The sequence below is a fragment of the Macaca thibetana genome, chromosome 8 (assembly GCF_024542745.1).
Source record: "Macaca thibetana thibetana isolate TM-01 chromosome 8, ASM2454274v1, whole genome shotgun sequence".
Lineage (NCBI taxonomy): Eukaryota > Metazoa > Chordata > Mammalia > Primates > Cercopithecidae > Macaca > Macaca thibetana.
The window spans coordinates 38,426,055-38,440,121 of record NC_065585.1 but is presented as its reverse complement, the minus strand read 5'-3'; the positions used below and the strand labels follow the sequence as shown (position 1 = coordinate 38,440,121).

Genomic DNA, 14,067 nt, shown 5'->3' with positions numbered 1-14,067 from the left:
AATCTGGGCACACAGTATTATTAGATAATCCTTATGGGAATGATAGCTGGTGGATGGATCGCAGTACTCTCAAAACCTCTAGGCTAAGAGGTTGGGTCATAGAGCACATTTTTAAATTAAGTAACAAAAACTGGCTGCGTACTTCTTATACTAAAAGTATATCATAGGTACTGGGAATGAAATTAGAATATTCTAGGAATCCTGTGGGGCATCTACATTAAGGGCCACTTCAGTATGGACTCCATGGTCTCCTGCTCCTCTTATATGCCCTGAACAGTGATGTAATAGAGAAGTTCCCATTGACATAAAATTCTAGTTTACACAGAATTGTTTCTATATCATGTGAGAAACAGCACAGGATTTTCTCTACTTTTTATCAGTTAGTAGCGAACAGAAAAAGAAGGAAGTAGAGCTTGGGAAGGGAAAGGAAAAAGCAGAAGGCAAACCAAGAATAGATGCAGCCTCATCTTGCAACACTGTGGGAAGCAAAAAGCCCACGCTCCGAACTTCCCTCCTTGTAGTGTAAGTGGGCAGAGTGATGAGGTGAACTTACACAACTTTAAGTTACGAGATAGAAGGGGTAATAAAGTACAGCACAGAAACCCTCCAAATACCTGATTGAAAGTTTGGGAAAGGAAAATCCTGAAGAGTGGGAAATATATATTGCCTGTTATTGGGAATTTAGAATTATCAATGATAAAATATAGGATTTCATATATTATTTGGTGACTATAAAAATATGAGGACTTTCATTACCTTGTTTTTGCCACCTGAGTTATTTTTTGTTTTAATTTTTTTTGTCAAAATATCCTAAGTTTTTCAACTATGGATATTCCTATCATGGAGTTTTTAGGATAATAATATTTTGGTTGAGGAGATATTTTTGGATCCCAATTCACGAAACATTAAGATGACAGATGGCCTTAAAAATAAATAAAATATTTATCAGAAGAATAATACACAATGAAGAAAAAAGGCTACAAACCACAAGCTAGTATCACTAGACACCTCTTACATTGATGTCTGTCTCACAAGGTGCTTGTGAAGATATGCCTATCACACAGCAGGCCTTTTTATCTAAGGAAAGTAGCTTTCTGATTTTACAGCCAGGCCTTATTCAGAAGAGTGTTAGTTAACATCTTAGAAGCTGTCTGAGAAGAGGCCTTTTACTTTATCCTTACACTCAAATTGAACTTTGAATAATCTATGTCAGTGCCTGCATAAATTGTTATTATTCAGAATTGAATATGAGGAGACTCTTGAAACCTTCATCTATTAACAAATATTCTACTGATACTATGAGTTGCACTCTATAATTTTATTGTATTTCAAACAGAAGAAAGTGTATGTGGAATATAACCTGTAAGTACTATAAAAACAAGAACAGAAAATACAAGAAAACATCTTTTATTCTTGAGCTATTTGTCTTTAACATTTGGCATAGGTTTCACTTGTAATAGAAGTGTGCATCTTATATGAAATCCTACTTAGAAATATTGGTCATTAATTGGTAGCTCTATAAATACAGTATGGAAACAAAATATACATACTTTCTTAAAGAAGATACTGGAACCTTCAGTTTGAAAGAGACTCATACATGAAAACAAATATAATTCTTATAGCAATCTAATACCTATTATTTTGAGGTATCATATTTTGACATTAATTTTTACGTTTAACACCAAAGTGCTATACTGTCTATCAATGCATTTTAGTAACTTTCATTGAATCCAGTAAGAAGTGCAATCTCACATTCCATTCCATTTGTTTTTAAGATCACATACGCACATTAATGTCAAATGATTTTCTCCTTGCCATCATAATAACTGTATATTTTTTACTTTTGCAGAACTGATATTGCAGTTTTATGACTTTTAAACATTTCGTAAAGTTTTCTTTGTTACAGTATGAGGAAAATTAAACTGTCTCAAATCTGTTTTTAATTCACCAATGATTCTATGGGATTCTTCTAATACTGAACATTCCACTTCATAGATTTTCTGTATTTCTCCATTGTTGGAGAAATATATATCATTGTATTGATATAAATGCAAGCAGCTTGACTCATTATATGCTGACATGTAATGAAACAATAAACTTCTCCAAGAAGTCCTACAAAGGCAAGTAAATCTGAATCTCTCACCTCTGCCCTACTTTTAGTGAGGGTGTGCCTTCCTTTGTTGGTGCTAAGACAGGAAGTGTCTGTTTTTATGTGATTTGATCAAATCAAACAAGGAAGTGAACTCTTACTGGAAACCTGTTAGAATCCAAACCCATAGAGGAACTTCACAATTTCAGCAACATCTTGACAACTTTTTATATATGTGTTTGTTTGGTGAGTGATGCTATGATATAAACAATACAAAGTCAAGCTTCTGAAAAAATTTTAAATTTAATTTTACCAAACTTAATGGTATTTTCTTTTTTCCAAATAAAGACACATTATTATATGTTCTGCTGATATTTAACTCAGCATTCTTCTTAGATGTAATGTTTAATTAAAAATCTGTAGTAGTTTCTACAATGAATAGCTAAATATTTTGCCTAAAACATACAAGTGGCTGCGTGCTGTGGCTCATGCCTATAATCCCGGCTACTTGGGAGGCTAAGGTGAGAGGATCACTTGAGTAGGTAAAAGACCAGCTTTGGTGACATGAAGAGAACCCGTCTCAAAGACAAAAACACTCTGTGGAATTTCAACTCTTCGTCCTATTTCTATATATTTACATTCTATATGCTTTCTGAAATGCTTTGTGCTTTCTCAAAATCTCCAAGCTTCCTCATTCTAGGTAGAAATAGAATGCCAGAAAGTCATTTATGTAAAAATTGTTTAATATTTACTAAGTTATTACAGAGAGTTTGCATTTTCATTTTACCTACATGAGCATTTAGCATTAAGACAATAGTGGGCCAAATTTGGCTTTTGTCTTTGAAGGTTCATTTGAGTAGCGTAATCACAACATGGTCATCTCGGCCTTGCCATAGCATCTCTCCTTCAAAGTCTACCAGTCCATGTTTCCTGGCACGCATGAGAATACCCACTACTTTATCTGAAATACGAACGTATCTGTCAAAGAGATCTCCAAAGGTAACCTGGATCTTGCCGTCTCGTCTGTGGCGAGCCATTGTGCGGATAATGAAGCACATGTCCATAATTTCCCTGTAGATGTGCTCCTCGGCACGCTTGGCCCTTTCAGCGGTTTTGGTTCCTTCCTTGGGGCGGCCGTAGCCCTCATCTCCTTTGTGTAGGCGGGTGGACATGGCCAGCTCGTAATCAAACTCTTCACTGAAAGGATTGAGCTTCTGGGATTGTATGTGTTCATCAGCCCACTGCTGCCATCTCCCTTTCAAATTGCCCACTTGGCTGTATTTCTGTTGGGCTTTGCAGTTGAGTTTCTCTGTAAATCTGTTTACCCTAAAGTAGAGAGAGGGTGAACAATCAAGATTCAGATATGTTAACACCAAGTGTTGTTTTCCCTTTGTACTTCCCGTGCATATGCTTCTTTAATGTAAGTATAATTTTTTCACTACAAAAATAAACACAATATAAAAAATTAGAAATGAAAGAAGAAAAGTCATACATAGTCCCACCATTGTTCTTAGTTTGGTGCATATCCTTCTAGATTGTTTTCTCTATGAATATTTTAAGCATTATAATGATACTAAAATCTATTTTAAGAAAAAAGCTTCCCCACACAAAGTTAATGCAAATGTGTATATCTTAAAGTTGAGTATTAGTAACACTTTAGAACTGGAATCATGTAGGTGTTTTCAGGAATCTAGTTCTTAGAGGACCTCTGAAACCAATTTTTTCCCAAAGGTAAGGACTATACCACTACACATGCATTTTAATATTTTCTCATATATAGATTTTCATATGTGTATTTTTCAGTGAGAGCATATATAGACTAGTATCAATGATGCCACAAACTTTGAAATATTAAGTTGTACAGATAGAAAACACTAGCTAGCAACAGTAACATTTACTGAACACTATGTACTGGCATTCTATATGCTTTTTATTAATATTCCCCACAACCATTTCCTGAGATAGGTACTACTATTCCTAGTTCACAAGTGAGGAAACTGAGGCCAGAGAGATGAAGTAACTTCTTAAAGTCACAAAACTGTTAAGTGAACCAAAGATAAGACTTTGAAACAAAGATAAGTTGGCTCCAGAGCCTGTCTATAACTATGAAATACTTCCCTAAATAGGTGACGGGGTAGGATTCAAACGCAAGACTGCCTAACACCAAGGTCAATGCTCTTTCTACTATGCAGTGATGCCACTCAGCAGGCCCATACAGTGTCTAATAAAGGAATAAGTTGTGTTTTAAATGTGTGTATCTTTGGAATTCAGAATGCATTTTCTATTAAAAAGCCAGCTCTGGAAAGTGTAGACTAGTAGTATCAGGATGCCAGCCTAATATTAGTATGGGGCAGCAAACTAACGCAGGAACAGAAAACCAAACACCACATGTTCTCATTGTAAGTGGGAACTGATCAATGAGAACACATGGACACAGGGAGGGGAACAACACACACCGGGGCCTGTTGGGGAGGGAGAGCATCAGGATAAATAGCTAATGAATGTGGAGCTTAATACCTAGGTGACAGGTTGATAGGTGCAGCAAGCCACTATGGCACACATTTTTCTATGCAACAAACCTGCACATCCTAGCCTGCACATGTATCCCAGAACTCAAAAAGACGTCCCTGCCATTTGTCCAATTGCCTAGACTTTTTCCCTAGGTCTCTAACTTCACAGGTAAAACACGAACTCGAACTATCTGAGAGTTGTACTCCTAACCCTCACAAGCGTCCCACCCTCCCTTTTTCTCCCCAGTAACAAGTGGCCTCATGCCTGGAAGCATTGGGATTGGTGGTGCTGAAAGTACTTGTGTGAACGGCATGCCTGAGCTATCCCAGCTCTCGCAATTTACTATTAAAAACCCAGCAACCAGTCAGATTTGGGTATCCCTCACCATCCAAACTCACTTCCTGAAATCTGGTTACCCAAACGCTGGAACCAAACACGTGGACCTGGAGGAATATATACTGACATTAACATTGTTTTCAAAAAAGAAATGACATCCACTAGATGGCGAACTTTCATCAGTTCTTATGCTGGATGTTTCCCAAAGTCCTACGCTTGCTACATTGTTTCATAGCACAATAGAATTGGAATTGGAAATACTCCTACATATAACACTACTATCCTTTATACAAACATGGATGAAAGTATATGACACAGTGAATTAGTAAAAACAAAGCACACAAAAACTGTATACACGATTATTACACCTTTGTAAAATATATGTATGAAGAAGTGCTAGGAGCTCACTGGGCTGAAGTGTAATGGATTTCCCTCAGCCCTCCTTGTCAGTTGATCCCCTGCCTCGCCATTGACTTTTCTTGTTTAGCTGCCCTCAGTGTGGGCTGCTCGATCTCATTATCAAAAGAAAGCAAATACCTTGTCCCTTTGGAGCCATGCTGATCAATGACTGATCACCATGCTGATCAAAGGCATATTCTTCAGTATCAAGCCCAAGGCCATCTTGGCAGAGCGTGAATTTCATACCAGACTTAACAGCTGAGGTGTCCTGCCAGAGTAGAGGCTCGAAGTATCTCAAATGAAAGTGAATAGTGTGATTTATTAACTCATACTTTGTCTCCTGAGCACCAACTGTGGTGCTGCCCTATTGTGTAAATCCTAATGCATCCTGCCTTTAAACAGTTTTTGAGCACTTTTACATCCCTCCCATGCTTTGAAGTATTTATTTACGATACTGTGTGCCAGGCACTTTTTAAGGTACTTACTGGATATTTTATAATGAAAGTAATACAAATTTGGGTTTATGATACAATCACAACTCTGTAAAATGTATAAGCACTAGGCTAAAGAATTTAATCACATTTGCATAATTAAAAATAATTATGTCAGTATCCAGATAACAGTTGGTTCTTTTCACTTTTCAAAATTCTCTTTTATGTTGGTATTATACTGATTTGGTAACAAAGAAAGCAAAAAATAGGTAAATACTCAAATTTGCATCCAGAGGTAATTTGTTTAAACCACATTACATGGGTCTCTGATTCTTTGATGTAGGCTTTTTCTTCTAATTTTTAATTAGGAACTTAGATTCCCTAAATGTTGCAACTTAGTGTCATTTGGGATAACAGCTGGGGTTGGTGTGTGCTAATAAATCTGTGAAGAGCTTCTAGGCCAGGCACAGTGGCTCACGCCTGTAATTCCAGCACTTGGGGAGGGTGAAGTGGGCAGATCACTTGAGGCCAGGAGTTTGAGATCAGTCTGGCTATCATGCTGGCTATCATGGTGAAGCCCCATCTCTACTGAAAAAATACAAAATTAGCCGGCGTAGTGGTGCATGCCTATGGTCCCAGCTACTCGGGAGACTGAGGCAGGAGAATCTCTTAAACCTGTTAGGCAGAGGTTGCAGTGAGCCGAGATAGTACAACTACACTGCACTCCAGGCTGGGTGACAGAGATTCTATTGGGAAAAAAAAAAAAAAAAAAAAAAAACTCTGTAAAGAGCTCCTAAAGGAAGCACCATTTAAATATTAATGTCTATTTGTTATATTGTCAAATTGTAGTGCCCTCTAATTGGAGGGAAGAACACCAAAGAAAGTTGGTCCCATAAGAAAGAATTAGAAAATAGGGCTAGGAAAAAAAAGAAGGAAATTCATCTTAATGAGCATCTAATTTTCTCTATTTTATAAACATTTTGTATTATTTTTATATCTCCAGTTTTTAAAAGGTCAAAGTATATTGGGTTTGGGTTTAAGTCAGGGTTAGAAAGTCTTATATACTGAATTTTTTTTGGTCAATAAATATCAGAAATATAAGAATCGATACCAGATTATGCTGTTTTTAAAAATTTTAGGGAAAAATGTGAATGAAACTCTAGATTTAACTTTAGAAAGATAACCTATCATAAATTGAAAGAAAGCAAAGCAATATTTAAAGGCTAACATCTCACTCATATTTTGGAACAGCAATACTAAATCCAGACCCACCTTCTTAGTTTCTTCATTATTAGTAAACAAACTTTCTTATAGTCAATCAAAAGTATAAATTAGCCGGGCGTGGTGGCAAGCACCTATAGTCCCAGCTACTCGGGAGGCTGAGGTAGGAGAATGGTGTGAACCTGGGAGGCGGAGCTTGCAGTGAGCCTAGATTGCACCACTGCACTCCAGCCTGGGCAACAGAGTGAGACTCCATCTCAAAAAAAAAAAAAAGATATATATATGTATCTTCCCTGTCCTGCTATGTTCAAGGTAACTAATTCTACTAGACATCACAAGCAATCTGTCTAGGAAAGTCTAGTTTCATTTACTAAAATATATTCTGAAATTTGTTTCTTATCTAAATGGGCATCTTCAGCAGCGTGAGGAGAAGATGGGAACCAATTTTATCTATAATTCTGTCACTTCAGAGTAATGATTATATGGGTAAATTATTATATATGTAATCAAACCCCCAGGAAATAAGAGTTCTAAAAGATATATTTCAAATCCAGCAAGTTCACTGCCACTGAAAACATTTTCTGATGGTTGCCCTTCTCCCGAATCACCAGCTTCAAAATGCCTGGGGCGCCTAGAGGCATGATTTTCTCTTCTGTCTGCGATCTGTATGGAGAACGTGAAGATGGGCTCTCATTGCCAGCTCCACAGATCTTCCTGTAGAGGGAGCATTTCTCCTCCTCATGCAGGCACCCTCCTCTGTCAGCGAAGCAAAGAATCTCTGCCACCGTTTCCAACTTCTAGGAGAAATGCTGCGTTGATTTGCTTGTCCTTCCCTACAGACAGTTTAGCCCCTTTGATTACTGAGAGCGTGACATCAAGAAGGGCACATTTATCAGAAGCAGGGTGACAGCATTCAAAAGGCAATATGACATTTCCGCTCAGCAGTTTTGCTGTCTGTCATTTTCAGCTTCATTTGAGAGCCAGGCCTGTGATTCTCCTTCAGACTGAACTGTCTTCAGAGTCTATGGAAAGGGTTCGCGGCCCTAGAATTGGGCATAGGCAGAAGGACAGCATAATTTTGCCTTTGTTTCTTGTGAGGTCCTTCAATACAGTTGCACCAAAACCCTGAACTTTGGGAGTCATTAGGATTTCACAAATTAAGCCCACATTTTGATCTCCACTTTGTTCCTTGAGTCTGTTCTCTACTGAGAGGGACAGTCTAGCATAGTGGTTGAGAACACAAGTGCCTTCCCAACTTCATCCCTTCCTCGTTCTGTGACTTGGATTATATGTTTCTTAATGTCTCTTTGTGCCAGTTCCCCTGTTTGTAAAATGGCAGCCTCCTGCTCAACTGCTATTATTTTCACTGAATTAAACATGGAGGACAGGATGATAAGTGATTGGTACTTTCATCTTGCACCTTTATGGGAGAGAGATCTAATTTCTTTTGTCTAAAGGAACTGGATTGAACAAGTCACAATCAAAAGACTAAATATGTTTAAAGTAAGACAAAATATAAACAATTTTCACAGTAAAACTCCAGTTAGAAAAACCACTGTTGGTAAAGAATTTATCTACTTTTTTCACAGTTGATCTCTTTGTTTCTATTATCCATGGAACATCTTAACCACCACGAAACTTTCTTTCCACCTAAACGTCTATGATACATAATTTTCTCCTTATTGGCAGATACAGGGAGAGAAGGGTGCCTATAATTAAAACTAAGTGGACAAAAAGACTTTTCAAATTGGCTTAGTAATGCTGCTTTCATTTCTCAAGCAATATTTGAGAGTATCATTGGCCAAAAATTCCTATGAGGTGTCTGCTGAAGTTTCCTGAGCACAGCTAGGATTACCAATGGAATTAAGAGCTGCTGTTGCTGCATACACCATTCTGGTACCCTATGTACTCTAAGACTGAGGGAAAGGAATCAAAAAAGGAAAGAAGAGATTTAACTACCACTACCACTCTGAACCTACAGAGCCAAGCTCCTAGCATCTTGAAGGGCTGGGATCACCAAGCCTGGCTCCCTGTATTATAACGAGTACAATTTACTAATGAGCTCCCCTGAGTCTATCACTTTACATAGCTAATATAAAAATAACCCCATGAGATATGAGCTATCACATCTATTTTTTAGATGAGGATAGAGAGACTCAGGATTACCAAAGTAACCACGATTCAAATCTAATTGTCTCTTATTCCAAGTGTAGGCATTTCAACACATTAAGAAGGTGCTCATGTACTAGCCTGATTTGGGAAACCCCAAGACAGGTCCTGTATCCCACTCCCCACTTTTAGGTGAGACAGTTTACTCAGAGCCAGAATGACTGAGTTCAAATCTCATGGGCTGTAAAATCTCATACAAATTCCCTCATATTTCTTCATCTCCTGTCTCCATCTATCAAAGAGGGATGATGATTATATCCTATCATATGAGCATACTGTGAGGTTAAATAAATATATGAGAAGTGCTTAGACAAGTGCCAAAGAATGTCTAGCTCTACTATGCATTCAAGATTGGTCCCAGCTGTCACCTCCCTACCGCTAGTTAATTTAAAATGTGCCAAGAGAAAGATCTTGTCATTGTGCCCCCTCAGTCTTTATTCTTTTGGACCCCATTATTCCATTTCTAGCACACATGTCCCAAGATCCAAAAGGCCAGAATTTGGAATATGGTTCCTCATGTTCAGATAGCATAGTTACTTCTGATCGTGAACTTCTATATTAAGCACAAATCCAGACCTCTGAATGCATCCTCAAGACACTGCCCGAAGGTTAGAACCATGTCTGGTTTCAAAACATTGCATTTGGGCAAGTCTTAGCTTTGTCACTAACTTGCTGGGCAAACTTACCCTCTGAGCTTTGGTGTTCTTATCCCTGCAATTGTGAATAGCTACCTCAGAGGGTCATGAGAAGTGAAGCGACAAAGCATTTAAACACCTATAGCATACACTAAACACGTGACAGATTATTGCAATTACCCGTTTGCCATTTTATTTTTCTTGAAAGCTAGTAGTGTAGTAGTTCTAATTCTTTCAAAACACCTTTATAGTCTCAAACTATAAGACAGCTCTTTAAGCCCGGTTCAGTGACTCATGCATCCCAGGACCTTGGGAGGCTGAGGTGGGCGGATCACCTGAGGTCAGGAGTTCGAGACCAGCCTGGCCAACATGGTGAAACCCCATCTCTACTAAAATACAAAAATTAGCTGGGCATGGTGGTGTGCACCTGTAATCCCAGCTACTCAGGAGGCTCAGGCAGGAGAATCACTTGAACTCAGGAGACGGAGGTTGCAGTGAGCCAAGATCGTGCCACTGTACTCCAGAATAGGCAACAGAGTGAGACTTCATCTCAAAAAAAAAGAACAGCTTTTTGTCAAAATAGGTAACCTTTTTTTTTCTTCTTCTTATTGTTTCATGAGACTTGAAAAACACACTGTCCCCAAAGGGAGTCAGTCTATAAATGTAATGACATCGGACACTTTTCTTATATTTTGATACCCTGGCATCGTGGAACAAGAAATCCTGACTTCCTACTATGTGGAGTTACTGTCTTGAAATAAAGCACGTGTCTCGTCTATACAAATGTTTCGGATTGAGTAAGTGTGTGTGAGTGTGTGTGTGTATTTAGCATCTAGACATTTTAATTATTGCTGTCTTTGTTTACAAATAGGACAAACTGTTTTTGAAAATTTGAAAAGTTGCAAAGTAACCAAATCTATGTGAGTAATAACAGTTTTCATGGATTAAGCATATGTGACAAGCTCTGTATTTGATAACCCTAATCTCATTTACGTTTCCCAATACAATAGAACTTCTCCCAAAAGCTTACAGTTGCTGTCATTTTACAAATGAGGAAATCAGCTTTTTTGTTATTTTTTATTTTTTATTTTTATGTGAAACAGAGTCTTGCTCTGTTGCCCAGGCTGGAGTGCAGTTGCATGATCTTGGCTCACTCCAACATCAGCCTCCTGATTAAAGCCATTCTCATGTCTCAGCCTCCTGGGTAGCTGGGAGTGTTACAGAGGTGCAACACCGTGCCCAGCTATTTTTTTGTATTTTTTGGTAGATATGGGGTTTCACCAATGTTGGTCAGGCTGGTCTCCAACTCCTGGCCTCAAGTGATCTGCCCTCCTCGGCCTCCCAAAGTGCTGGGATTACAGGCATGAGCCACTGTGCCCCGCTGAGAAAATCAGCTTTAAAAAGGACTAGTTAGGGGCCTAACTAGGATTTGGGATTGGATCTGACTTCATTCAGAGCCTGCTCTCAAATTAGACAGCAGCCTCAGAGATTTGTGTTCCATGGGTGTTATTGAAGCAGACGTATCTCCTGATAATAGCATAGACATTTGGGACAAGGTAAGTTTCCCCAATGAGTCTACCGGAAACCACTCTTATCTCTAAAGAAATAAGCCAATTTTTTACTCATTATAGAACTGACTTAAAGAATTCACACAAAACAGGCATCCTTCTCTGATGGCTTAATCTTTGTTGAGGCTAAGACTTGGATGTTCAGTTCAAAACAAAAAGGAGAAACAAAATAGCACAGGCCCTGACCAAAAGGTCCATGTCTAAGGTTGGCACCGACCTTCAGCCCAGGGTCATCCCTCCTCTACAGTACTCACTGCCTTTGAGTCTTTGAGATTCTCGCTCTAACCCTGGCAGGACTTCATCTGCTGCCTGGATTCCCAGAGTTGGTTGGGGCTCAGTAGTGATCCTGATACAAGGAGTGGGAGGATGCATTCACTTACTGAGAGGGCAAGGGGCGCTTGATCCTGGCCACAGCCACCTGCACTCCATCCTGCTCGGGCCTCTCCTCGGCCTCTCCTCCGTAGCCACTGTCCTCTGTGTCTACGCTGTCACTCCTCCAGGTGGGCTCCTCCTGCTCCATCACTCTCCAGCCCTTGGTGAGCTCAGATACCAGGTTGGCACATTTTCTCCTCCGTGTTGGGGAGCCGTGGCTGTGGAGGATTCTGTCAATGTCATTCTCTGGCTGCCCAGGTTCAGGCACACCAACATCCCTCTCATACCTGTGGCTGAGGTGGCTCACGTCCCCTCCTCTCTCATAAGCTTTGCTGACCACCGTTTTGGTCACCTCTTTCTTTTTGATGTGAGAAACCTCAGGGGCTTTCTCTGAGCTTTGTCCATCTCCATGTCCTTCTGGCGTTCGGGGTGGCGACTTTGGGGCACTCTGAGCTTTCTGGTGTGAAGTAGGGGGTGTGATTGGTTTAGGAGCTTGGGGTGAGTCCTGGGTCCCTCCCGGCAGCCAGCCTGTAGGCTCCTGGGCCTGCCTGATGCTGTTCTCATTCGCCCACTGCTGCCAACCTCGGGCCAAGTTGATGACCAGAGTGGCTGTGCGTATCTTCCGGAGGGCGCTCTTGGCTGGGCCCTCCTCCCTTTCCTTTTCGCCCGGAGCCATGCTGCCCACCTGTCTTTTTTCTGCTGATAGCCTGGGCAGTGGCTAAAATGAGTATGGTCCAGTGGAGTGCCTGGGATTTAAATAGAAGCAGGGTGCGGGGTGGGAAGGAGAGCTTAGTGACGATGGAAACTATGTGAAGCATTTCTTGCCAAGATATGGCGCCTTTGCCCTGATGGTGTTCTTTTTATAAATCATGACAGCTCGAGTTTCATCACGGCAGAGGGACATCTCTGCTGGTAAGGGACAGTGATATGCTCACTCTCTTTCTTCTCCAAGTGCCAGAGTGGAAATTACTAGATCAAGTCATGTGCTCAGCCTTATGTTTTTCTGACCTTAATATGGTCCTGCCATTTATAGGTGCATACAATATGCGTACATATTACCCTGGGAACATTATAGGATTGTTCCCATTTAAACCCCAGCAGTCCTCAGTACAGCTCCTAATTAGTTCCACTTTATAACTAAGTAAACTAAAATCTAACTTCCTACAGCTAATAAAATCTGAGATTCAAATCCGTATCTGTGTAATTCAAAGCTTGTGCCTCCTTTTATGCCAGTTATCAAAGATCCTAAGTTGCCTTTTTCTTTTTCATTCAACTCCATTAGAAATAGACCTTAGAAAATCAACTCACCCAACCTTCATTTTCCAGATGAGAAAATTGAAGCCCAGAGAAGAGAAAGACCAAAGTCCAGACAGTCAAAGACTAATTACTTTCCAGTCCCATCTTTGAAGTATTGTATAGATAACTCATATTAAAATACAAAAACGCAGTCAAAATTTTGGTCCAATCATTAAAAAATGTTTTTAAAACCTGCATACACATTGAATTTTAGAAATTATTATTGGAATACATCTTTTCAAATACTTTGTTTGAAAAGATCATCTAAGGACAGAATTCTAAGGACAGAATAAATGAATGCTATTGGTAGCTCACTTCTTATCCCCATCCCTGCCTACCCTTACCCTTTGGTTTTTGGTTTTTGTTTTGTTTTGTTTTTTGAGATGAGGTCTTCCTGTGTCCCCAGACTGGAGTGCAATGGTGTGATGATGACTTACTGCAACCTTGACCTCTTGTGCTCAAGCAATCCTCTTGCCTCAGCCTCCCAAGCAGCTGGGACTACAGGCATGAGCCAACATGCCTGGCTAATTTTTTTTTTTTTAATAGACAGTGTCTCACTGTGTTGTCCAGGTTGGTCTCAAACTCCTGAGCTTGTGCAGTCCTCCCACCTTGGCCTCCCAAAGTGCTGGGATGACAGATGTGAGCCCCCACATCTAGCCCCCTTTGTTTTTAATAACACAATCTTCCTTAGCAGGACTTTAAGTTCATGTAGGCAAAGATAGTTTTTCAACTCTCACAAGAGAGACTGAAATATAATATTTTTTAAAAGGACTGGAAAGACAAGCATGTGGACAGAAAGAGAAACATCTATGCAGTGTATTAAACCAGATAAAAATGTCCAAGGCTCAGCAATGAATAATTTCTTAAAGTAAGCAGAATTTTTTTTCATTCAACAGTTCTGTTGGCTTTAAAACTATATCCTTTCCTTCAGTCTTGCATGCACCATACTGATTGAAAACTGCTGTTTAAGAGCACAAAAAGGTATAAAAATTAATTATTTCAGGTAGTGAGACATTTATTTTGGAAAAAAAGTTGATATT

At 39.5% G+C, this 14,067-nt stretch overlaps 1 protein-coding gene across 1 annotated transcript; it reads right to left on the bottom strand.

Annotated features, from left to right (window-relative positions):
* Positions 1-1,391: 1,391 nt before the first annotated feature.
* ABRA (actin binding Rho activating protein) lies at positions 1,392-12,477 on the bottom strand. Its single transcript, XM_050802218.1, has 2 exons — positions 11,740-12,477; positions 1,392-3,415 (listed from the first exon to the last, which is right to left on the bottom strand). The coding sequence occupies exons 1-2, from the start codon at positions 12,405-12,407 to the stop codon at positions 2,938-2,940; spliced, it is 1,146 nt and encodes a 381-aa protein (XP_050658175.1). The 5' UTR covers positions 12,408-12,477; the 3' UTR covers positions 1,392-2,937.
* Between the last annotated feature and the right edge of the window lie 1,590 nt (positions 12,478-14,067).